Source organism: Hyperoodon ampullatus, assembly GCF_949752795.1.
Source record: "Hyperoodon ampullatus genome assembly, chromosome: 10".
NCBI lineage: Eukaryota > Metazoa > Chordata > Mammalia > Artiodactyla > Ziphiidae > Hyperoodon > Hyperoodon ampullatus.
In genome coordinates, this window is record NC_136923.1 from 32704976 (window position 1) to 32732710 (window position 27735).

General features: G+C 37.3%; 1 protein-coding gene across 1 annotated transcript in view; it reads right to left on the minus strand.

Moving 5' to 3' along the window:
• APPL1 (adaptor protein, phosphotyrosine interacting with PH domain and leucine zipper 1) overlaps positions 1-25667 on the minus strand; it is a gene marked incomplete at its 5' end in the record, with an annotated part of 29951 nt that extends 4284 nt beyond the window's left edge. The window contains 15 exons of the mRNA XM_079713162.1: positions 1464-1646; positions 2052-2143; positions 4571-4627; positions 5826-5868; positions 7359-7547; positions 8225-8383; positions 9115-9197; positions 10099-10245; positions 13254-13312; positions 13871-13912; positions 15714-15801; positions 18529-18600; positions 19121-19180; positions 20436-20534; positions 25614-25667. Coding sequence (XP_079569288.1) covers positions 1464-1646; positions 2052-2143; positions 4571-4627; positions 5826-5868; positions 7359-7547; positions 8225-8383; positions 9115-9197; positions 10099-10245; positions 13254-13312; positions 13871-13912; positions 15714-15801; positions 18529-18600; positions 19121-19180; positions 20436-20534; positions 25614-25667 — 1427 coding nt within the window. The remainder of the gene's footprint in view (positions 1-1463; positions 1647-2051; positions 2144-4570; positions 4628-5825; positions 5869-7358; positions 7548-8224; positions 8384-9114; positions 9198-10098; positions 10246-13253; positions 13313-13870; positions 13913-15713; positions 15802-18528; positions 18601-19120; positions 19181-20435; positions 20535-25613) is intronic.
• Positions 25668-27735: the final 2068 nt, after the last annotated feature.

Below are 27735 nucleotides of genomic sequence, written 5' to 3' on the forward strand. Positions count from 1 at the left end.
AAATGCCAGGAATTTCCTTGGATTGTAAAAAAACTTTTTTTAGGTCCTCTAAGTACATGTCGCAAGTTAACTATGATAATTTGAACATTTTCTAGTTTTAAACCTGTATTTCTCAAGGCATACGTAACAGAATGCAAGAAGAAAAGCTAACTAGAGATGGAAGCTACCTCCCTCCTTAGTGTGCATGGCTCATGACACACCCACAATGAAGGAAGAAAAGTACAATCCAAAGTAGGTTTTATAGACAAACAGCTAAGTGGTTCTAAAATAACACTGGCGTTAAGATAACATGAAATTGATCTCCCTAATACATGTCTGACCTATCATATCAAATGCTAAGTATATTTCTGTGATCAAGAGTAAATTATCTGGGCTTCCCTGGTGGCACAGTGGTTGAGAGTCCGCCTGCCAATGCAGGGGACACGGGTTCGAGCCCTGGTCCAAGAAGATCCCACATGCCGCAGAGCAGCTAAGCGGGTGCACCACAACTACTGAGCCTGCGCTCTAGAGCCCGCGAGCCACAACTACTGAGCCCGCGCACCTAGAGCCCATGCTCCCCAACAAGAGAAGCCCGTGCACTGCAACGAAGGGTAGCCCCTGCTCACCGCAACTAGAGAAAGCCTGAGCGCAGCAAAGAAGACCCAACGCAGCCAAAAATAAATAAGTAAATTTATTTTTTAAAAAAAAGAAGAAAGAAAAAAAAAAGAGTAAATTATCTTTTCTTGGTCACGGCCATGTATATCCAAATTACTACATTATCAATTTATTAGGTGCCCCACCTACTTAATAAATGATTTGCCTTAAGCCACGTTTCCTTCATCCATAGCCAAAGAAAAATTTTAACTGCTTTGACAAGGATTTCTCATTATATAAACAAAAGATAATTCATTAATAATTCATAGCATGACAATGTTTTAGTTCCTTCCTGGATATTTCTTATTCTGACACAAGATAACTTTTTTTTTTTTTTTAGTTGCAGCATGCGGACTTCTTAGTTGTGGCATGCATGCGGGATCTAGTTCCCCAACCAGGGATTGAAGCCGGGGCCCCTGCATTGGAAGCACAGAGTCCTACCCACTGGGCCACCAGGGAAGTCCCCTAGATAACGTTTTCTAATAAACCTGTAGCACATGTATTACTCTCAAGAATTTAAAAAATATTGTCATGACGTAAAAATAGGACTGTCAACTTTCTTCTGTAATTTTAAGAGTAAATACCTTAGAAGTAGATCTGATAAACAATTCAGAATTGAGTATTTTTAAAATTAAATTATCTTAATTCATTTAACTAGGCAAAAAACAGAGAAAAGCCTGCATGATTCTTCTCCAACTATCAAAATTCTGTTAGGTAATTAAACAAAGAAAGTAAAACATAGCTGATGCACAAGGTGTATGAGAGATGGCTCTCAACTGTAGAAATTGGCTCATAAGCCTTACAGCCCTACAGACCTGCCTATCACCCACCTGCCTCCCTGGCCAGAGACTTTTGCCTGGCCAGGCTGATCTTCACACACAGGAGAAATGATGTCAAACTGTATTGGGGTGTCTGGGGCAACGAGAGAATCTAGAGAGAGGGCAGCCAAATTTGTGGACTCAGATCCTATGGATCCTGAACTGCTGGTTCGAGCTGTCAGTGGCCGAGATTGTCTAAGCACAGAAGAAAACAAGAAGGCATTGCATTTAGTTTTCTCTTTTGGAAATTAAACACTTAAACTATGAGAAAAGAAAATACAATTTTATAAGTCGATGAGAACAAATTTTAATAAACACAATCCCAAATCACAGCTACTTTGTCAAAAGACTTTATCAAAAGACTTTTTCTTTCCAACTACTAAATTCAGAAATGTAAATCACTTTAACCTAGAGATAAACACAAGGGAAATCTGGAATCATCATTTATTTAGCACTCTTGCTGGTAAATTTACCGATTTGAAATACATTTTCTAGAACTATTTCGTACTAATGTAACTAGCACCGCTAAAATCCAAGTGTTTGCTAACACTTTCAATAGCCCATATAGTTCTTTAAATAGCCCACAGACTGGTAACTCACCCTGTTGGCCGCAGGCTCTCGTGCCTCTGCTGGAAAGACGGGGAAGGAGTGACAGCTTCCAAAGCTGACTGATTTACTCGTGCAGCAATTTCCTATTTTTTTTTTTTTAAAAAGGACTAATTAGTAAAGCAAGAAAACCAAAAGTTTAAATATAACTCTCTCAACTGTCAGAATGCCCCTGAGTTACACTTAAAATGTAAATTGAAGTTACTAAACTAGTTCCACATTCTCTTGTCTTAGTATTAAGACACATAATTAACTTCACAACATTATAACTTAAGTTTCCTCTTACTTCCTGTAAACCTAGGGGGGAAATCTAATTTTTTTCTACTAATATACATAATAGGAAATATTTTTTCTTTAAATTTTAACTATCAAATTTTTTTTAGATTAAGGTTTGTATTGCTAGCACCTAGTACAGTGCCTAGCATATGGGCACTCAAATTTGCTAAATAAAGAAATTTAAAAGGAGCAGGAAATAGTCACAAAATATTAAAGTATTTTATAACTATGATGTTGAAGTTTTCATGATTTTCCGGGATGTATTTATGCTCAGAAATATCTGTGTATTTATTAATAAAGTTATCATGGATATTTTCAGGCCAAATTTGAAAAAAAGCTTTCCATAAGAAATATTTTAAAACTTATTAAAATATTAAACTTATTAAATAATTTAAAACTTATTATTTAAAACACAAACTAAATAAAATAGCATGTACATTAGAAAAAATAATCAGAAAACATTTTTGCACTTCTGTGTCTTAGCAAAAGTATGAAGACAATACCACAAATTGATCAAAATTTCTTCTCATTAATATAAATAAAATAATTCTGGATAATCTGGAAAATATTAAAACTCTGACTTCTGATAATTGGCAGGAGAGTACAATAAGCCTGACTTATTCAAATCCAAACACTATATTCCCTTTGTATTCCCTAGGTATTAACAAGTCATCTAATTTGCATTTTAATTTTCTGTTGTTCCCAAGTCACATAACAGAAAGAAAAAGCAAGATTGGCAGGAGATCAGGTTACTAAAAGCAGAAGACTTCTCTACAGTTAGCACTGATATTCTTAGATTAAACTCATTAGATCATTATAAAACTAACAGAAATAACTAATATTTTTCAGGTCATGAGATTTTGCTTCTTTAGTTCAAACCTTTTTTCCTAGGCATCCAAATCATATGTGTCTTGGATGGCACCTCAAAACCATTATGGTAAAAACAGAACTCTTCTTTTCCAAATTGTTCTTCCCTTCATTTGGGCTTAAAACCTGGAAGTCATCTTTGTCTCCTTCATCCTTTACATCGGTCAGTTACTAACTAGCCCAGCCAATTTCTTTTTACCTGTTTCTATGATTCATTCTTCTCTCTTCCCTCAGGTTACCACCATGTTCAGACTCTCAATTCGTGCCTAAACTATAATGGCCTCCTACACGTCCCCCAACAGTCCTGTCTAATTAACTGCTACACCAACAACAGTTTAAGACTTAGAAGGGTAGGGCTTCCTAGAGAAATTACCCCCGATCTGCCTCAGCTGAAACCGTAACCCCCACCCCCCGCCTCCCATCAGCCCCAAACAGCCTTGGGAGGCAGCCAGGTTCACAGCCTAGCTGGGCCTACCAAGACTGGCAGAGGTCAGATGGCTCCTCTCTTAAACCAAGTCTCTTCCCAACTACACTGCAGTTAGGACTCATGGGTCCTTCCAGAGTTCTCTGCACCCCGGGTTCTGCCTGCATGTTTGGAATGCATCTACAACTCTGTCTACACTGCTGAGTTCATCTGATTTGATACCCGCTACTCAAAGCATAATTGGCAAAACTTGAGAGTTCAGGCTGCCTCACCCCAGACCTACTGAAACGTAATATGCATTTTAACAAGGTCCCCAGGTGATTTGTATGCACATTTCAGTTTTCTATTATTCTCCAACAAGACCTTTCAATTCTAATTATACAACTAATTTCACAAACACAACATTTCTGCATCTGTGCTTTTGTTTTTATTCTCTTATCTACAGTGTCTGCTCTTTTCCTCAAAATCTGGACAAATCCTATCTAGCTCAGGTTTCTGCCATCTCCACAGAGTTTTCTCTAAAACTAAAATCCATACTGATCTCAATATTCTGAAATCTTAAGCTTTCAGTCATCACCATACACTTTCAATTTATAGGAAATGTTACTTAAAGTTTTAGTTTTCTCTTCCCACATACATAAGCTCCTGGAGGGCAGAGGCCATGGCCTATTTTTCTTCTATATCCCCTTTCTCCATGGTGCTCAACACGGTGCTAAACATAAGGTTGATGTCTACTTACATTTGTTGGTTGACTGATTTCAGTACATTCTGAAATAATTTACTGTTCTAGGAAGACCAGATACTCATTCTATTCATGATATATGAAAGTTGCCCATTCAAGGGCAAATTAAAAGATTACAGAACTTGAGAAAATACAATAAAAGCCATATAAGCCACAGAATTATTCAATTTTGCCAGATCTGGATACATAAAATAAAAATATTACCTCTGGGTTTTCACTTAAATATATCTGTTTAGATATGTTATTTATTGTACAGATCCACTGCAAGAGGAAAAAATAGAAAAATACGATTAATATTTTTTTCTACAATGCTTCCCTTCTAAAAGAGAATGTTTAATATTTAACTGACATATAAGTTTCACTAGAAGAAATAACATATAATCTTTCTTATGAGATAAATACCTTCCTATATACAAAAGCATATATATGTACAACATATGAAGGTACAAGAGAACACTGAACAGATTTGTTATTTTTAAATCCCAAATATATTTCATACAAGGAAATAAAAAATATAGCTATCATGTTAAACTGTAATTTAAGAGTCTATATTTATCTTTTTATATCACACCCCCCTCTAATCCCCACCATATAAGACAGTCTGGACTCAGATACCATGATTAATAACAATGTAAAAAAAGTTAAGAGCTAAATATATTCCTTGTGAATGTATTTTACATACTTCCCTTTCAGGTTTATAAATAACACAGAAAACACTCTCTGCCCCACATCCTCTGCTTCACTCTCAAGTATTCCAGTGCCTGAGGAGCCTCACAAAGCTAACCTAATATTCTGTTTGGTAAACCCTGCAAAGAACAGACGTATGTCTGTATTCCTCAGAGACCAGAAGTAGGTTTTAATACCTACTTTTTCCATAAGAAGTAAATAAAAGTTGATCTCTACATAATTTCTAAACTTGTCTTTTACCAACACAATTATATCATAACAACTTACCTTCCATATTTGGTGAACTACAAGTAAAAATGGAGCCAAAAACAAAAGACTCACGAGGAAGAACAAACACTCCCAAATTTTTGTTTTTCTGTCTTTCATTTCCCCAAGGTTTTAAGCTTTAGTTGCTTCCTGCCACGCTACATCTGCCACTATGTTCTTAATGCAGCAAATACTGTCTCAGAGAGTTGGTAAGAGAAGGGAATAGATTAAACTCGCCTCATGATACTAACAGCCTGCCAGAAAGCAGCAGTCACAAGGTCATTTCTGAATTTGAGCTTTTAAAAAGACAGCAAGAGATGATCTCTAAGGTCTCTCCTTATAGGTCCAGTTGTAAAATTCCATGTGAAACTTAAGAATGTTGCTTGAGGACAACAGACTTTTATGAAAAAAAGATTTGTAATTAACTAGGATTTTCCAAATTTCTATAATGGACACATCAATATGTTTTGTCATCAGAAAAATATCTTAAGATGATGCTGAAGAAATTAAGTAGATAAAATTTTACCTCTTCATGGTCTTTTTTACTCTCTGCTTGCAAAATTGAAGACCTGAAAAAAAAGAGAAAAAGTCTGACAGTAAACTTTTTTCTAAAGTACTTTCAACATGAGTGAGAAATTTTTATCTTTAAAGATACACATCAGTATGAAACAAACAAAGAGAAAACACATAACCAACCAGTATCTTAAGGAAAGGAGACTATCAGAGGTATCAGGACTCAGATTTTAACAACTCTTGACTTTGTCTATCTATGCCAAGATGTACCAAAAAAGAAATGTGCTGGTTTTCAGAAGGCAGCCTATAACAAAGGTACATTGACACTAAGACAATGCATTTCAACTTTCTGACACTTACCATATATATTTCAAACATAAATCAGTGGTCCTAATAGAAAATACTAATTTTACTTCATTATTTATTATTTTTCCTTGAATATGGTCAAGTAAAACTTTTCAACATATTAATCACTAACATAGGGATATGTGGCTTTTCTACAGATGTTAATATTTTAAGAGTTAGAAAAAATTTTTTTTCACTAATTTTGAATCACACCAGGAATGTGAAATGGGAAATCATGTTAAGCATTAGCAAAAAACCGGAAATACAAAAATGTAAATACATCCAGTAACGTTAACAGTTTGGTAATTTTGACAAATGAACAAAGGGACTCCCAACATCCAGTGTGACAATGACACACAGTAATTGACATTCATTGTATGTTTATAGAAGGAATATGAAATAAACATTCAGTATTTCCTCAACTGTTTTAAAAATGTACTTAGAATAAAAAATAAAAACTGTAAGGCAATGACCAAAAAGTTAATTATTGCTTCTGGTTAATGAGATTATAGCTTTTCTTCACACGTCTTTTTGTATTGTTCTGTGCTTCTCAAAAATTTGTTTTAAAAGCTGCTCTATGGGATTCTTGTTTAATGCAAAGGTAATAGAAGTTTAAAAGATGGCACGTAAACATTAATGGCCTAAATAATTAATTTGATCAGAAATATTTGTTTAACATTTAAAAATATTATTATTAGCACCTATTACATGCTAGGCACATTACATATGTTAGATTTCTATTCTACATAACAATTCACAAAATAGAAATGAAGGACCCCCCCCACCTCCATTTTACATGTAGAAAAATGAAGCTCAGAGAGGTCAGGTAACTTGTCTAACACTGCAAAGTAGGTAGTGGATCCAGAATTTGAGCTTTCTGACCCGAAGGTTGGAGCTCTTTCCACTAACTTGTGCTGCCTTCCCCATACCATGCTGGATTTTCAGTGACCAGTCTCTTAACATGAAATCCCCGGTCTTTACCACATAAACTTGCTTTGACAACCTCAAAATATTGACATCATTTATCTAAGTCAAAAATGAAAATTCAACTAATTTCTACAAGATTAAAAAGAAAATTATCTTAATACATAATAATTCTAAAATATATGTACAATGAATGTCCAAGTGAAAAGGAATTATCCTACATTTCAGTAGTTTAAAATATGACAGATTTTTTTTAATAGTAGGGAAAAATACTAACTTTTTGCCATCAAAAGAAGTGATCTGAAAACAGTATCGCCTGTCTTCACAGTCCACAGCCATTACTGAACAGTTGTCTATGTCCATGGCCAGGCCTCCTGCTACGTCCCCACGGGCCTGACTCATTAGGTTTCCACCCTGTGTGAAGTAAAACTGTCTGTCCCAGGTAGATGACACCAAGCCTGTTTTACTAAATGAAGAAAGTACATTCACTCTTTAATAACAACACACCTAAAATCCCATCATCAGCCAGACACAAGATAAAGATAAAGCACATCACAAAGAACCACCTTGCAAAAAGGCACCAAGGTGCCTAGAAAATATAAACATCAGGTTTTCAGTCTCTAAAATAAATTCACATAAACTGACCCACTTGTGTAACTGTGCATGTATATATTTCCAAAACAAGGCTGGAAATGACCAAATTACAGCTGTTATGATGCTCCATAAAATACAGTCCAACTGTATTTCAAGGGAATAAATTCAAAACAAAAGAATTTATTTTACTGTTTTATCCTATCTTCAGGTAAAAACTAAAATTTGACTTGATGGTGTAATTACATATATTTTAAAGTATGATAATGATATTTAATAGCATTCACATGTTATGCTAGATTTAAACTTAAATTGGTTTCACTTTTTTAAATAATTCTAAATCATTTGATAAATATCTAAATAGAATTTTACTTTTGAAAATTATTCATGTACCTCATCTGTCAAGAAGTTGGCATAAATACTAATAGTGATATTAGTAAAAAGATTCAACATTTAGTAAAATCAGAACAGTTTAGAGATATCATTTATTATATTCACTTACTATTACCTTAATTGATACACAATATATGAAAATAACAATAGTTTTCTTACTTCCTAGCATTAAGGTATCCAGCCTTTCGGGTTAAGTTTCGATTAACAGGAAATTTTGTGGGATCTGGGTCAGGCAAATACAAGGGGTCACTGGCTACTTCCAAATCCTCTATTGTCTGCTGCATGGTCTCTACATCACTGTCCATTTCCCTGCGAACACTAACAGAAGGAACAGATTATTTACTACCAACTACAACAGACAAAGAACTCCTTACCAATCTTATTTATCTGTATATTTGTTCTGTATATATTTTCCTAAAGAGAACAGCAGTGGCATGGGTGGTTAAAGTGGCGTGTTATAAAGCAGCTTCACGTTTTATTTGAAACTTAGATATTTGGGAACAATACCAAATTCCAAAACTAATGAAGCCACACTGAATGACTCATACTTTGGAGGAATTTTCAAACTGCTCTGCCCTGTGCGTTTAAAACAATCATTTTCATCTCCCTCCATATCGCAGATTAACCACATCACTGCTCAGACTTTGAACCTGATTAGTACTTTCTGTGTCTCTTTAATCTCTCATGGCTTGCAAAGCAAGATTTATTTAGTACTCTCCCATCCATCCCCTACAATTCAGATAACTGTGAAGATAATTCACTTATGGATAATTACTATTATGTGTCTGTTGTATTCAGACATAAAACCTAGTCTACAATCAATAAAATACCATCAGATTTGACACTGTTATGAAATTCAGAGTTCAAATTCTGTGGAAAAGATGGTGAGAAAACCAAGAAGCATCCATGAGCCACTCGAGAAACACTCTCACGGCAGGGAAAATAGCCCCTCAGAAATTAAGTGGTAAATATTTTTAGATTATGGTATTTAGCTGTTAACTTATCATTCTCATAACTTCATTTTCAATTTTAAGGAAGAAAATACTTACTTCTGTACACTTGTTCCAATATTAGTTAAGAATTCTTCCAGTTGGTCATTGAGATTTTCAGAACCCATCTTAAAGAAACTTATCTGGGGCAAGAGGGTGTGGGAATGGGAGGTTGAACAACAGAAACACATACACACAAAATACTTAGAGTGAATCATATAAACAATCACCAAGATACATAGTTAAGTAAAAAACAAAGGATTATTTCCATTTGTGTAAAAATAGGTTGTAGTTTACAATGATTTCTACTGGGCATAGCGCCACTGAAGAAACTACACTTAAATTTCACTGTGCATCATCTTATATATTAACACATGCATATAGTAAACAAGTTTTTAAAATTGGAAAATATATTTTAAAACATTTCAAGTAAGTCATATGGATAAACTATTTCATGTTTACTACAAAGATAAGTTTTATATCTGAGGAATAATAAGTACTCATATTCAAAGGAATATTCAAATTTCTTTAAACTCTTGCTTTTAGGGGACTGCTATTTCATCTTATGTTACCCAAATTTAATTTTCTAGCCTCCTTCCTGATGTACAACTCTTGGAATACTTTGGAGTTCATCCATTAATTTTAACTCAGGAAGTATGCCAGGAACATGACACAAGCTCAAACATGTCCATTCTCTTTCAGATCTATTATGAAGCAAGAGTGAGTGGAAGCTTGAGCAATAGGAGTAGCTTTGGAATTCATTTATCTTTCTGTTCCCTGTCCCCAACTGTGATGGGCAAGGTCTAAATACAAGGTAAGTGGTTTCATCTACCCTAAAATATTTGAAATCTTCATTTGCTAGGAAAACCCTTCTCCCTAACTTCCTTAAAATAGCACTCTGACATTTTTTAAAAACGCTTTAAAATCACAGACACAAATGAGTATTTGACCTTAGTTTGTAATATCCTTACATTTAACATAAAAATCAAACTTAATATAAAGTTCTTAAGACAGTTATAATCCAAAACTCAGTACAATATTCACCTGAGCTTGCATGTACCCAAGTAGAGGTTCTAACAATGCTATTTTCTTTTTGTATTGAAGAGTATTTAATGCACAAAAATAATGCATCATGGTCTGGTGTTGTTTTTTTCTGGAAGTGTAGACATCTTCTGTTACTTCATACTTCACCTTTGAGTGAAAGATTAAAAATACTATTATTTATTTAATTTTGAATTATCTTTAGTAGTGGGTGAGGGGAAGAGAGTACCCAAGGAAGAAGGTGCATCGCCAGCAATTGTACATAGCTTTCTTATTTTCTGAGATAGAAATCCTGCAGAATATTGGCTAAGATAGTTTTCCTGTTTTACTACCAACCACTTTATTTTTTAAAATGCACATTAAAAGCAGCATTCTAGGGCTTCCCTGGTGGCGCAGTGGTTGGGAGTCCGCCTGCCGATGCAGGGGACACGGGTTCGTGCCCCGGTCCAGGAAGATCCCATGTGCTGCGGAGCAGCTGGGCCCGTGAGCCATGGCCACTGACCCTGCGCGTCCAGAGCCTGTGCTGCGCAACGGGAGAGGCCACAACAGTGAGAGGCCCACATACCGCAAAAAAAAAAAAAGAAAAAAAAAAAGCAGCATTCTATACATAGCTATGAATGGTATAGTAACTGAACTAAGCAGGGCAGATAAGGTCTACCACATGGAGGAAAAGCAGACAACAGTCTGGTATTAGCTTAGCCATTAATCTTTGACCTTTTTCAGTTCACAGCATACCACTTGCCTCCTAGTTCTCTGGTTCTCTCCCTACTGCTCCTCTTTTCTTGTACTTGTTTTCCTTCACCTACACTTAAAACTATGTCCCTTGAGTTCTTGTATTCAGAAAACAAATATTTATTGAGCACCTGTTACGTAACATACACTGTCTCTTCTCTTTTCCTGCTTTCCATAGAATACCAAAGCAAGTACCAAGAATATTCTAATACACCAACGACTCCCGAAGTTTTATCTCCTGCCCCTCACTCTCCCAGTTGTCAGAGGAAGCAGTTCTCCAGATGGGTCCTTTATGCGTGAATGTGTGTGTGTTGTGTGAATGTGCTGGAAATGTACAAAACTGAAGACAGTATCCTCACAAAACCTGCTCCTCTACTTTGTTTCTTAGCTCTCTTAATTTTTCCTAGATCCATCCCATCAACCAAGAATTTTGGGACTCATTTTTTATTCCTCCTCCTACCATAAGTCTTGTCAATTCTACTTGTGAAGTATCTTCCAAAAGTATTCCCTCCTCTCCACTTTCAATAACAACCTTAGCTGAGACTCTCCTAATATCTTTGCCAACTATTCCAATACCTTTTCATTGGATTCCCTCTAGTCTTGTCCCCTTCATATTTCCACTAATATTTTCATTCTGTTATCACAATTGCATGGTGTCACTCATCTACTTAAAATCCTTTGGTGGCTGCCCACTCCCGCTAACATACATTTTAGTCATTAACATAGTAACCTGGCCCCAAACTACCTCTTTCTTGTCATTTGGCCATACCTCCCCCAAATACATCCTATGCTCCAGACACACTGAAATGATTATCTTTCCATTATCAAAATTATTGATAGAAATAATAATAAAATCTATAAGCCAGGTATTCGGCATGCATTCTCCTTCCTCTTCACAACTACTGAGTTTTTTTGATAGAGAGATTAAGTAACCAGTGTAACTAAACCAAACCAGCTTATTTGACCTCAGGAAAATAAGCGGCACAGCTGATATTAGTTCCCAACCAGTCTGATTCCAGAGCCAGTGCTCTTAACCTTTACACTCTCCAGACTCTCCCATGTGCTTCTGCAAAGGCCGTTTTTCTTCCAGAAATGCCCTCTCCCCCAATCCCAAACCACTGACATCTGCTCAGCTTCAATGCAAATGGCACCTCCTTAAAGTGTAACCTTTCCCAACTTACCAATCAAAGATATACTGTCCTCTCTCTGCTCTCCCAGCATTTTGTTAAGACTTCTTTACTGCACTTAACTCAGTGTTAATTCATGTGCTCTCTTCATCCTTGTATTTTGGCAGCTGCTCTAGTCACATGCCTTCATACAGGAAGCCTTTGATAGATGTGGATTATCCACTCCTTGAGGGCAGAGGTGGAGCCTACTCACATTGTTCCCCCATAGTACCCAAAATATAGTAGGTGCTCAATAAATTTTTCAAATAAATTGAATTAGTGGAAGAATGTTTTTAAAAATACCTGGAACAGCCAGAGGCAATGTAAAATAAAACAAAGTTCATACTTAGAGCCTTAACTGCTTCTCTATGACAAAGTAACAAAGTAATGTAGATCTGAAAATGTATGTATTTTATAAATATTTGCACCATCAAGTAATCAGTGAAAGCAGATCTTTGTACTGAATTTGTGAGAGAAACATTCCCTTTTTGGGTCACAGTGGCTGTTGCACAGTAATCATACCCAACTGTGGATTCCCAGAGTGGTCACTGTGTCCCTACCAGCAGCCGCAGCCAAGGCTGCAGACGCCAATTCCTGGGCACAGAGACCACCTCACTCACAAGCATCTAGCGGAGGCCTACTCTGATCGAGCCTTGGACTAGGCACTGAGAGAGAAATGATCTTAAGGAGCATCTAGATGAACTTGTTAATACTCTGTTCTTTGTTCTTTACTCAAATGCATTTCTCCTCAAATGTAGTATAATATTTCTGAATTTCACTCCTTGAAGAAGCATAAAAAAATATATACATACATATACATATATATATATTCCCTGTAAATGAGGAGGTCTTCAAAACAGAATTTCATTCAATTATGTATGTAACAATTCAACTTTTTAACCACTGTATATCAGAACATACTTTTGAATACATATATAAAACAAATGCAGTGTTATCAAAATACAAAGCAAAAGGAGGCAATGTTACACCTGGGCATCAATTACATTTTTGGAATAGTTATGTTTACTTATAAAACTCTATCAACAGAAAAATATTTTGTTTAAAAAGACAATTATTAGTTGTCTGATAATTAACAATTAACAGAAAGGCTTTGAAATAACTAGAAGGAAAGAATAAACTAAGGGCAATACAGCAAAGCATACAAAGCAACTGCTGGCTACCATTTTTAAACTGGAAAAACGAGACCACCTAATGAAACAGTTGTTAATTGTGATACTGAAGGAGTAATATGTATCACACCTTGTCATTTTCTCTTTTTTTTGACAATCTGCTATATCTGTTAATTGCAGCATCATGATCTGGAAAACAGAAATGACTATTAACAAAAATACAACAGTACTTTGCAAAACTTATAAGTGCTTTAACAGTTTTCACATGTGCATCTTTCAACAAATGTACTAAAGCAAAATAAGAATTCCCTACTATGTGATCACTCCACCCAAATGTTCCCCACAGCCAAATTTCCCCCTAAAGTATGTTTCTGTTTATTAAATTGGTAAAAACATTTAATTCCAAGGAAACAGTAGTCCACTAAAAGTTTTTTGAAGTATTTTTTAGTACAGAAATAGCAAATGCCCATTAAAGAAAATATGGAATAGACAGGAAAATAAGGAAGGGAAAATATACCACCTTCTTAGGTATTATGAAGATAACAAACCACAAGATCTAACTTCCTTTAAAATATTTCTTCTAGCATAAATAGTGCAACTTAAATAACAAGGATTTAAATAATATTCACTTAAACTTTTAATTAGGTTCATTCTTTTCAATTATTACATAAAATCTGGCCACAGATTTGTGTTGATAAAGAAATGCATCATTACAAGAAATAAATGTACAAAGTATTCAGAGCTTACCATTACTAGCAATCTGAAACACTTCCTTTAATGTCAATATTTCTGGAAAAGTTCAAGAATAATTTCAGTTTAGCATATTTATGAACTATCTTAAATTTTGTTTAGAAAACAGTAACTGCCATTTAAGCTACTATTAAAACTCCAAATATTTCAAAGTTCAACATTCTAAGTGAAAAAGTTATTGTGTTTCAACTAGCCTAACATTTACTATCATTAACAACAGTTACACCACCAGAAATCGTACCTGCCACAAATTGTTATATGACCCAAAAACAAAATTTTAAAACCATTGCAGGGCTTCCCTGGGGGTGCAGTGGTTAAGAATCCACCTGCCAATGCAGGGGACATGGGTTCGAGCCCTGGTCTGGGAAGATCCCACATGCCATGGAGCAACTAAGCCCGTGGGCCACAACTACTGAGCCTGCGCTCTAGAGCCCGCGAGCCACAGCTACTGAGCCCATGCACCACAACTACTGAAGCCCGTGCGCCTAGAGCCCGTGCTCTGCAACAAGAGAAGAGAAGCCTGTGCACCACAATGAAGAGTAACCCCTGCTCACCGCAACTAGAGGAAGCCTGCGCACAGCAATGAAGACCCAACGCAGTCAAAAATAAATACATAAAATAAGTAAATTTAAAAAAATAACACTGCAAATTCTAAGATATACAAATGTTCTGATTTAGTACCAGAATCCAACCTATTGATTTTTTGATACTGACTCTAATAAGTTCAAACGCTGAATGATAAAAAGAACATTTTATTGACAAGATTATGATATTCAGTCCCCTTAGATGGAGAAAAGAGGTCTTGTTTCTTGACCTTGGAAAAGATTATTCTTGAAGATTACCAAGACAAATATTAATTATATCTCTAAAATACATTTGTCTTTATTCCATGTATAATTTAAATACTTTATCATCCACTGATACATTAGTACAATGTTTTTACTCTATCTATACATACTTTGTAAATAAGTCTGTATGATTGTCTGAGATTGTAAATTGTAAGAAAGCAGAGCCAAGTCTATAAACGCTCTCATTTTATCACGTAATAATCCTAAATGGGAAAAAAAGAAAGCCACCACAAGCTACTGAGACATGGGTTGTTAGATGGACCAGCCCCTACCTCCCACCACTCCAGCCCACCAACACGCCTCACCTCCTGCGCCACTGTCCCAGTTCAGGCCCTGGTCACACCTCACTGGACTCTCACAACTTCCTAGTCCATTCTCCTAGCATCAAATCCATCCTCCAAAAACAAAGGTATACTTCTTAAAGACATCCATTGTCTTCTCTTTGCTTATAAACTCAAGTCCAACATCTTTAGCATGATCTAGTCCCAACTAATCTATTTCTAGAGTTGTCTCCCGCCATCCCCCAACACATCCAACACTGCAGCCACACTCAGTTTCTCAAAACAACACATGCATTTCTACCCATAACTCTGTGCTTTCTGGTCCCTCCAGTAGAACAGTGACTCTCTTCTCCTGGCCAATTCTTCTTCCTTGCTCAGTGTTCATGGCACATCTGTGAGGGAGCCTTTCTGACACCTCCTCTGAGCCCCCACAGCACCTTGCTCATCCCTAATTATAAGAGTACCAGAATTATCTGTTTACCCATCTCCTTCTCTGGGCTTTCCCAAGGGATGTGACACCTTATTCATACAAGTACTCCTCAGTATCTAGCTTAACATCTAGCAGGAGCTCCTGTAAATGTTTAGCAACTAATTAAAGTAAAAGTGACACTTGCTACAGTCAGAAATGGTTAAGGTATAGAGTATTACAAATTTTACAAGCAGTGATCTTCCAACAGCTAATGAAAGTAAACATAAGCTTGACTTCAATACCTTTCAGATCTCTTTCTTTAAACTGGGTAATGGGGAACATCATGGCATCAGCAAGCTGCGTTGAAAGTACCGCATGACAAGAGCTAAGCTGGTAAAAGAAAGACCAAAAAGGCCAAATAACTACAAAGAGACAATCAACCAGCATTATGGAAACTGAACAAAACCTACTAAAAAGGTGTTGGTATAGGGATTCCCTGGCAGTCCAGCGGTTAAGACTCTGGGCTTCCACGGCAGGAGGCACAGGTTCAATCCCTGGTTGGGGAACTAAGATCCTGCATGCCAAGTGATGCGGCCAAAAAGTTAAAAAAGGTACTGATACATTTACATAAGGGAACCCTAAAATTATGTGATGTTATCACATAATTAGGTGACAGTCAAAAATATTCCATTTAGGGGCTTCCCTGGTGGCGCAGTGGTTGAGAGTCCGCCTGCCGATGCAGGGGACACGGGTTCGTGCCCCAGTCCGGGAAGATCCCACATGCCGTGGAACGGCTGGGCCCGTGAGCCATGGCCGCTGAGCCTGCGCGTCCGGAGCCTGTGCTTCGCGACGGGAGAGGCCACAGCAGTGAGAGGCCCGCGTAACGAGAAAAAAAAAAAAAAAAAAAAAAAAAAAAAAATTCCATTTAAAACTCTCAGAAGAAAACATGTGATAACCTTGAATTTAGCAATGGTTTCTAAGATATGACACCAAAAGCACAAGCAACCAAAGAAAATATAAACTGGACTTCATCAGAATTGAAAACTTTTGTGCATCAAAGGATACTATCAAGAGAATAAAAAGACAACCCACAGAATGGGAGAAAATATTTACTAATCACATATCTGATAAGGGACTTGTATACTTTAGAATAAAGAACTCTTAAACTCAATACTAAAAGACAACCCAATTAAAAATTGGGCAGGGAATTCCCTGGTGGTCCAGTGATTAGGACTCCTTGCACTCACTGCCGAGGGCCCAGGTTCAATCCCTGGTTGGGGAACTGGGATCCCACAAGCCATGAGGCGTGGCCAAAAAAAGTAAAGTAAAATAAACATGAAAAAATAAACATAATTTTTTTTAATGGGCAAAGGTCTGAATAGATACTTTTTCAAATATATACAAATGGTCAATAAGCATAGGAAAAAATGCTCAACATCATTAGCCTTCAGGAAAATGCATATCAAAACTACAATGAGGGGGCTTCCCTGGTGGTGCAGTGGTTGAGAGTCCGCCTGCCGATGCAGGGGACACGGGTTCGTGCCCCGGTCTGGGAAGATCCCACATGCCGTGGAGCGGCTGGGCCCGTGAGCCATGGCCGCTGAGCCTGCGCGTCCGGAGCCTGTGCTCCACAACGGAAGAGGCCACAGAAGTGAGAGGCCCGCGTACCACAAAAACCAAACAAACAAACAAACAAACTACAATGAGATTCCACTTCATACCCGCTTAGATGGCTATAGTAAAAAAATTAATGAAAATAACAAGTGTTGATAAGGACGTGGAGAAATTGGAACACTCCTACATTACTGGCAGAAATGTAAAATTGTGCAAGAGCTGTGAAAACAGTTTGGCAGTTTCTCAAAAAGCTAAACATAAAATTATTATATGATCCAGCAATTCCCCCTCCTGGGTATATACCCCAAAAAACTGAAAACTGGCGTTTGAAAAAACAAAAACAAAAAACTTGTACATGAATGCTCACAGCAGTACTGTTCACATTAGCCAAAAGATGGAAAACAACCCAAATCAAATGTCTGTCAACTAATGAATGGATAAATAAAATGTGGTATACATACAATGGAATTTTACTCAGCAAAACAAAATAAGAGCAAAAAATGAAATTCTGATACTTTCTACAACATGAATGAACCCTGACAACGTTATGCCAAGTGAAAGAAGACAGACGCAAAAATCCACAAATCGTATGAGTCCATTTGTGTGAAATATCCAAAATAGGCAAATCCATACTGAAAGCAGATTTGTGGTTGCCAGGAGCTGAGGGGAGGGAGGGAGTGACTACTTAATAGGCACCTAGTAGGTTTCCTTTGGGATGATGATGAAAATGTTCTGGAACACCAGTGGTGGTTGCACAACATTGTGAATGTGCGAAATGTCATTAATGGTAAATTTTATATATATTTTACCACAATAAAAAATTCCATTTCCTATAAATATTTCTTTAAATTGATCTCCTGTGACAATATTTTGCTATGATGTGTTATTAAAATGTTTCAAAAAACTACTTTTCCAGTTAAGAGACTAGAAAAGACAGAACTACCTAATGGCTCATCTGAAAAGAAGAGCTTTCACTGCAGTAGTACAAAATAGTTATGGATGGATTCTCCGAACATTTCTCACCACCTTGCTTCCTCTTGGCTTCTAGGTCTTAATGATTTGTTCTGCTGACTGGTAGATAAATTAAGGGCTGGAGGTATTGGTTGTTTGGGAAGGAAGGATTAATGAAATGAATGGTAAAATACTGCTCAATGTAAAAAACAGAGAAACCATAAAGAGCCCAGCTATGGCTAACAGCTTAACTCTTCTCTCCCTGCCTACATCAAACTACACAATTAAAGGCTGAATGGTACATGAAAGTAGAGAGAGCACATCTATATGCTTATTCCTTGAAAACAATTTGCTTTAATCAGACAAAGATAGTGTTGTTTTTACAAGACAGCCACCAAGATTTGGAAATAAGGCGCTTCTTTAAATAGTAATCTTTTATCATTAAGATTTACTCATAAAATCATAATAATAAAACTTCCCAATAAAAGCTAAACAACTTCAGTAACTTAATTATAAGATCACTTATACAAGCAAAACAAAATAAGCATTTACCTCATCTATAACTTTTGAAAACTGTTGCAAAGTAGAACTCATAACTTCATCATCACCCCCCAGTGGAAAACGCTGAAAAGCGAGAAACAGAGATGAGGTAAAGGTCCAATGCTGTATGTCTTTTGTGAGTGACATTATAGTTTTTAAATAACTTCAGAAAACTTCTAAAATTTTGAATAAGCTCTAAAAACATCGTTTTAATAAAATAACGTAATTCATATAAGTAGTACACATTAATTAAAATGTTTGCTAAGTGACCAATCAACATGGTGTACAGGAATGCACACCATACTAGAAGTTCAAAGATTTAAAATTAGCTCCAATTTCTTTACTAGCCAGCTGTGTAATCTTGAGCAAGCCTCAGTTTCTTCATTTGAAAAAGGAGAGGTAAATTAGATAACCTCTGTGTCTAACATTAAATCATTAAAATTATTAGATATAAGTGCATAATGGAATTTCAATGGCATATCAAAATTACCTTCTGTGAATCCCAAAAGGCTTAGAATTATTGATAAGAAATTCTATTTATCTATACAGATACTGTATCACTGCATATTTTAAATTATACTTTTAAAACTTTCATATATAGTACCTGTTTTTCGTATTCTTTTAAAAGTTTTGAAGTCAGGTGTGTTGCTGCACTTAATTCATTCTACAGGAAAAGATGAGCATTCAAATTAAAACAGTAGTACAGATTAAGAAAAAAGTTTTAATTGAAGATTCCTATGCCACTTTTATTTATCACTTAACATAAATATTGTACAACATGTTCTCAAAACCCCTCATTAAGCCATTGGAAAGGGAACTACCACTAAGCACTTTAAAGGGAAACTCAAACCATGGAATAGACACCGTCAAGGAATTCAGCAGTGTTCCAGGTGTGTGCTTTTTCTTTTTAGCTAATAAAAACGATTAGTTAAAGCTTTAAAGCTAGAAGTAAACTGTACACAATGTTATCCAGAATCTTCAGAGAGTCTACATTGATAACTGATTATCCCTCTCTAGATGCTGATACTAGACCATGATAAGCATTTAATAACATACAACCATATGACCTAGTCATACCATATAGCAATGTAGCCATATGAAGAAAATACTTTTTTTAATTTAAAGGTTTTTTTTCAGTGATGAATATAATGACATACGTAATGTTTCTTTTACATATTAATCTGTGTGGTCAGAAATCAAATTCTTGAGCGACCTATCACTAAGAAAAATAAATAAGTAACTATCACAGTAACTTTAAAGTATATAACGAAAATTTGAGTCCAGAAAGAAGAGAAATTGAGAAGGGGCAAAAAAAGAAACTTGTACACTTAATTAATCCCAAAGAGAGTTTATCATAGAACCCAGGTTGCTGTTAAGGCTTATAATTAAGTTACATAAACAGAGCCTCAAATCTTATGCCTGTTCAACCAAAATAATCTAGTCACATCCTTTTAAAATTCATCTCCTAGTACCCCAGAGCTATATCTACTCTTTATTACCTTCTATCTAGATAGAGGCTAGTCTACTTTCAAATCCTCTGCTCAAAAAGGGGAAGTATCCCATAAGATTAAAAGCATGATTAGGGAAAATACTAGTGGCAATACAGGGTTTTAAGTCAAATCTTACGCAAAGATCACTATCAATGAGTTTCACTAAGAAAGTCCTTACTATGTTTGGGGAAAAGGAGTAGATGCTTCCATCTTCATCACTTTTGTAGTGCTACAAACTATACACTAGTAATTGAAATGTAAGCTCTGTAATACAAAATACTTAATGTTCATTCATCCATTCAACAAATGTTTATTACTATGCACCCTGGACAGGGCTAGGCACCAGTAAATAAGACAGACACTATCTCTGTCCTCATGGGCTTAAAGATTTATTTTATAAATGCACTGAGTCAGCCTTTAGTTCTTTACCTGTGCATCATAAATCCGATGCATAGCTTGATACAACTGGTTCATATAGTTGGAAATAGCTGTAGCATCTTCTTCAAATACACCCAGTAAAGACCTTGTCTGTATAAAATAAAAGCAGTAAGTTTATGTTAACCATTATATAAATCAAGTGGAAATCTTTCTTTCCTAAAAGATGGAAAAATCACAGGATATTAGAACTCTAACAATTCTGAGTTTTGTTCTATTTTGATAGTAATGCCAAGACGCTGGGGTTCTTTATTCTCAATTTCATTAAAACAGATAGATTTTCCAACTATGTTATATAAACCTTAGAAGGAACAACAAAGGTATATTTTTATGAATTAAAAAGTCTGTAATTAAGAACAAATCTACAGAATCAGTCAAGACTATATTAACAGTATTCCATGTATAAATATTTTAAATATCTTTTTTCAGTATAACTTAGTATGATTATTTCCCTCTCTCTCTCTCTCTTTTTTTTTTTGGCTGTGTTGGGTCTTCATTGCTGCACAGGGGCTTTCTCTAGTTGCAGCAAGCAGGGGCTACTCTTCGTTGCGGTGCGTGGGCTTCTCATTGCAGTGGCTTCTCTTGTTGCGGAGCACAGGCTCTAGGTGCATGGGCTTCATTAGTTGCGGCACGTGGGCTCAGCAGTTGTGGTACACAGGCTTAGTTGCTCCACAGCATGTGGGATCTTCCCGGACCAGGGATTGAACCCGTGTCCCCTGCATTGGTAGGCGGATTCTTAACCACTGTGCCACCAGGGAAGTCCCTGATTATTTCTCTTTCTCCATAGTCTCTTCTAGTAGTGCCAAACTCCTCCCCATCATAATCCAAAATAACACCATAGTATCCCTTCCCCTCCCCAACATGGCCTGTAAAATGCTAACTAGGTTTTTTCTGAGTGCAGAATTTGGAATCATTTTTCTTCTTTTTTATACATTTCTATGTTGTTAGGCTTTTTTTTCCCCCCACAATGAGCATGAGCATGTAAAAATTACCTTCACTTTAAGAGTAAAAACTTGTCAGTCAGTAAATGTTAAGACTGTCAATAAAAAGGATCAGAGATAAGGAAACTCAGCTTAAAGGCAAAGTATGTTCACCTTTTTATATCCCAAAGGCAGGATAAGAATTAAATTCCAACAATTATTGAGATAACTACAGCTTAAAATCTAAAAGATGACCTTGTACTTTTATTCTACAAATAGTTAATTTATACCTCAGCCTTAGAAGCTGGTTTCTAAAAATCAACTTATTCCTTAGCTTCCTATTTTCAGAAGAGAAAGCTAAGTCACTATGGTTGTTTTAAAAAGCAGTGCAAAATCATTATGCCAGTATATGAAGTCCAAGTTATCTCAGTCTTCTACTTCCCCATGCCCCAGAGATTTAGATCTGGCAGAATCTTTTTATTTTTTAGCTCTAGTGCCCTACTGCCATTCCCCAAGTGCTATTTTAAGATGTAAAAAAGAAAGCATCATGAAATCTTGTTTTGCTAGTGCCATTCTTAAGAGAAGTGTGCCACTTACATTTTTTTTCTTCAAAAATTAGCATTCTAATTCAAGGAGTAACACATTTATGCAAAAATGTGTAGTGGACTTAAATTAAAAACATGTTCTTAGCCTCAAACAGGGTTGAAACAGCTTCCTTATGTAAAGCTAATAAGATTGAGTTCAACACTGTATAATGACTGTTTAAAGTTAGCAGCTTACAAAAATGCAATCAATTTGGTACCATTTCATTGAATCTATGACGGTATCCACTGTGAGCTGTGCCAGTTTAATATACTACTGTCACAAACAAAACAATGCTGGCAATTAAGCTATGAATTCAGGTTTTCTAATGTCTTGAAGTTTTTACTTTATATTTATGGAAACAGATCTTTGACAGAATTTTTTATATAACTCATATAAACACAAAAAGAAAACACAAGTTGCACAAATTTAATATAACCCTAAAATTTCAACTCTTGTGCATAATTTTTTGACATAAGAAGACACCGCTAGCCATGTTTTCACATCCAATATTATTCTGTGCCACGAGCAGGTGACAAATATTTCTCAGAAGTGCTCCACTTTTATCTCCAATATTTTCTTCCAAATTATTGATACCCAGTCAGCAAGTTTTGATGGCAGCACTTGCTTCATGTTACTAGCTGTCAAAGAAATATTTTCAGACAAAAAACAAGACTGATAATCCTTCAAGTGGTTGTGAATTGATTTGTTGGCTGAACATTAAAAGGCTGCACTTGGCCACTCATGTCACTAGGAGAAATAACCAAGTGTGTAGATTTGCAGGCAATTACAAGTAAAACAACATCAATTGTAAGGGGCATCTCAATATAAGAGATGTCAAAATGTGAATTTAAAAAAAGTACATCTCATAATCTTTGAGTATTTCATATTATGCCAAAGAGAAAAGCCTCCATTTGGGATTGGAGTTTGCCTTCACAGTTCTAGCTTAGATGGATCATTGATAAGATTTTTATCTACATATAAAATCAATTATTTTTTTAAAGATCATATATTTTCTTACTAAATAGAACGTTTAATTGTTTCTGATTTTCAAAACAACATATAAGCATTGATAAGGCATCTAGTATAGTCTTAAGATTTCCTACTTCAACAGATGGTATCTTTTGCAGAATGGTATGGTTTGTGCAAGATAATTCTAAAGATGTGTATGTGCAATCAGCTGGATTTGGACTTGCAAATATACCCCTATTTTAATACTTCGTTACTTTAAATTAAAACTAAAAAAGGACAATTGTAATTCAGGGTAGTCTTTCACAACTCCCAGGCTCTAACTTTTTTACATAGCAATTGGCAGGCCATTTTTGACTAGGATCAAATAATCTAATAAAAACATCTCTATCAGGAGCTTTAGAAGTTTTCCTCCTCTTTGTTACTCAACTTCTTGGACTCTATCCTAGATAAATAGTCCAGATGAGAACAAAAATTGATGCCCAAAAGCATTAATCTTAGCACTATATATAAAAGCAAAACTTGGGAAAAACTCTAAAAGTCCAACAACAGGACAACTATATTAAGTGAGTCAAGGAAATGTTCAACCTTTGAATTTTTTATTCAGTATGTAATAACGTGTGAAGGTACTTAAGCTACAATGTGTAGTTAAAGCCAAATAAAAATCATTATGTACAATATAATCTCAATCACATTAGAAGGTGTAAGAGAAAAAAACTAGAAAAAAGAAAGCAAACTGTTAACAGAGTTTGCTGCTGGGCGCACGACAGGTAACTGTGTGCTTTCTGTATCTTCCAATTTTTCTGAAGCAAACAACTATTATTTTTATAATCAAGTACAAGGATTAAAACATTCACTATCTATAACAGCTGAAGTTCAGAGAAGTTAAGTGACTTGCCCTAAGGTAGAAGGTACTAAGCGGCAGTAATGACTAAAACCCTTATATCCTGAATCCCCAATCCAGGGCTTTCCATCTTGCCACAGGTTTTCCCCAAGAATTGCTTCTCAGTGTCTTACCCTTCTAAATCCCAGTTGTCCCAATTAATTTTCCCAAGTAAACATTAACTAGCTCAAATTTACTACGAAAGACTATCAACGTGGCTATTTCATTAAAAATTACCATAAAACTAATACTAATACAGCACATGCTTGTAAAAAAGAAGCTCAAGTTGTAAACTAATTGTGTGAAAAGTTCAAGAAATTAGATGAGTCAAGAGATTATACCCTCCTAAGTCATGGCTAGGGCACTGTGTAACCCATTCTGAGCAGTGTGTAATCTTTATAAGCTGTAAAAGTGAGCCCAGGTATGAGAAGAAAGGTAAGGCACCTGTTGAGTCTTATAAAATAAAAAACGAAAATGACAAAAGTACACCTGACCAATACATCCCACAAAATTTTTGCTAAACATCTGAAACAAATGTAGCTTATTACTTTATACTACAGAAATCGTTAAGCATTTGAACTGGCTATTCTGGCAGTCAAAATAAGCCAAGAAGTCAGTTTCTCTTTGTGTCAATATAGGCTGATAAGAGTACATTACCAGCAGGCAACTGGCCTGTGAAGATAACTTTCAGCGTGAAAAAAAAAAAAAAACAAATCAATTCCACAATCAGAGCCCAACTTCAACTTTAGCAATCAAAATTGGCACCACATCCATGGCAGACATATCATACAGTAAAGGGGGATCCAGCCCCTCCCTCCTGTTCTTTTGGAGTCATATTAAACCGTCAAGACACATGAAATATGTGCAGTTGTAGTTCTAAATGAACAACATTTCAGAAAATTTTCTTCATTCTAAGTGGCAGCCAACCAGCAACACCGTCTTAAATCCCTTATTGTGTAAGAGAGGCCTAGGGATGAAGTTTCTCAACCCAAGTTACAGCGCCTACCAACATGGTTTTAACATCGCTGATTTCATTCTTCAGTACTGAAAACATCAGTAATGGTTACGTTTTCCTAGACTATCTTAAGCTAGAGCAACCACACTAGCATCATCCCCAACGCACAAAACACAGGGCTTTTATTTTGATGAGTTTATTAGAGCCAAGTCTGCAACGAGGGCGCAGCAGTCGTGGAACCGCGAAGGCGCCGTCCTCCACTCGGCGTGCATGGCCCGAGTGACAGCGGCTACACTCACGGCCACGACACTCGGCCGGGAGGCTCCGGGACCCTTGACGGGCTTCGCCGAGGACTCTACGCACGGGCATATCAACAGCCTTTCAGCAGCTCTCTCCCCCGCAAAATTATCCATTTCCTTCCCTAGCTTGGTAAGAAATCATTAAGTCTACGGGGTCTTTTCTCCTTCTGCATTTTCTCCGAAGAGGTTTTCGAAGAGAAAATTCCAGGATCCGGATTTACCACCTCACATCACGGCGATTATAAAGCATCTTTTGTCACATACAAGGGAGCCCCGCGCGCGTATGTGACCGCCGGGCCCACGAGCCAAGGCGGCCGGGGCTCGGTCGCAGCCTGCCGACATCCCAGACCCCGCGCGCGGCTCTCGGCCCAGCGGCTCAGGCCCACGCGGGCCTCGGGAGGGCGGCCCGGCCTCCGCGCTCGGGGCGCCGCCCGCTACCGGCGGGGGCACTGGGGGGCGGCGCCCACCTAGGCCAGGGCTGGCACCTGCGGCCGCGGCGGCGCCAGGCCTGGGGTCGGCCAGCCCCGCTCCTTCCCTTGCAGCCCGCCGCCGCCTGCGCCTCACCTGCGGGCTGTCCTCCAGCGTCTCCTCGATGGGCAGCTTGTCGATCCCCGGCATCGTGGCGGAGGGAGGGCGGCAGCAAAAGACGCGGCGGCCGCCCACAGCTCCCGCGCCCGCCCGCCTGCAGCAGCTGACCCCGACCCGCCCTCTCTCGATAGATCTGCCGCCCTCGCCAGGCGCCAAGGGGCCGTACCGCGCGGGAAATCCCGCCTCCTTGGACTGACTGCCCCGCCTCCCTGCTCGCCCATTGGCTTGCGGCGACGCCCGTCACCGCGACGGGGCTGGCCCGGAGGTTCCTTCACTGCACTGGGCTTGCCTCTGAGCTTGGGCCTCCGACGCAGCGGAGGCGGCCCTTACTGCGCGCCTCGAGCCCCAGCCCTGCTTCCGCGCGTTTGGTTGTAAATCGTAGGGGACCGTCTTCCCCTAGCAAGGCGTGTGTCTCCTGGAAACAGAGCTTCGAGTGAGGACAGCACTGGGGAATTTGGGGCGGTTTGACTACTCCCGCAACATTTTTCGTCAGAGACCATGAAGGAGACCTCCCTGTTGGCGCCTTTTTTAGTTTCCTCAAATTATAACCTTCCCAACCCGGCCTGAAGCGTCCAGTTTCCCCTCTCCAGCAAAATGGTGCTGGCTAACTCAGACCTGAGCGATCAGTTGTGTCGTTAACTTGGCTTTCTGGTAAATTCGTGGACAGTAGACTCCGTAAGATTTTTTTCTGAGCACTTGCATATCAGTATATTCAGTTAAAAACATGACTTTGCTGCCAATTCGTCAGTTCTTACCTGGCCTTGAGAGACTGACACGCCACAATTCAGACTTCCATATTTCCTATAAATCACAAAACATCTTTTTAAAGTCAGGGTGCACTGATTTATTATGCTGGTAACAGATTAGCATTTCTGTTAAAGTTTTGGAAGAATCGTTAAATAGCTTCTTCAGCCTCTAACTGTTTTTACAGGAAAGAAAAGTGAAGCTCTACTTCTAGAACTCGGCCTGGATTAGAACTTCTGCCTCTTTTGTCCATCTCTATATGTCCACATTCCTTAGAGAAGAATCATTATACAGAGAAAATGGCAGAATCACTAGTGTCTAAATATCTAGCCATTAATCCCACCAATCCATACCATTTTCATTCAAAGAAGTATAAGAAATGCTGAATAAAAATTATTAGTTGCCCGATTCCACAGATAAATTGGAATAAATCCAGGTACAGTGGAACAAATCCAAATACAGTAACCGGAATGGAAGTTACTTATTTTAAACTCAAATACTAGATTTTACCATGATCTCTTGAAGGAAAAATAGAATCAAGTTTTTAAAGTTTTACCAGGTAGACTTGCAGTATAGTTTCACAGAATAATCCTTAGATTTCAATAAACTTTCAATAAGAGCTCTCCCCTTAGATTGTTTATCAACTAGTCACCCTGTAGAAGAGAGCTTTAGTTTTTGAAAGGTGGTTTGGAGTCAGTTCTTACAGTGTTACTGGTTCCCAGCTGCTTGGATGTACCCGGCATCATACAGATCTCAGCAATACAACTCTGGCCTTCGACATTTCTTGTCTATCAGCACGGTGGCATGCAACCTGGCTATAAAGAAGGAAGACTTTCAGGGTAAGTAACATTCTTGGTTGAACTGTAATTAGATTATAAGTGAAGAAGAAGAAAGTTAGTGACAATTGATAAGAATCAGGAGTAAGTGACACATGAAAACAAAGTGAAGAAGAGTTATATGGTGCAGCTGAAGAGGTTCAGCCAGTTAACTTGGCCAAACTAAATAATTCCAATGAGAAATTATCTTAGGTATCTGAATTATCTGGGTGGGGTATTATCATCAAGTTAAATGGTTTCCTTTTTTGTATGTTACGTGCACCTAAACTGTGCAAGGATTCTCAAGAGGTTATTATATTATCAGAGAGAGGCAAGGAATTCTTGCCAGGCTCAGCTGATTAAAAAACAAAGCAAACAAAAACAAGTTGACATTCAATTGGGTGGAGAGGCAGTTTAGTCAAATTATAAAGCTAGAAAGAATCTTAAAAGGCTTTCCATTTGGATCCTCTAGCTTTAGGCTAGTTCACTCTGCTCAACCAGAAAAATGATTGTATTTCCTATTTTAAAACACTTCTAAA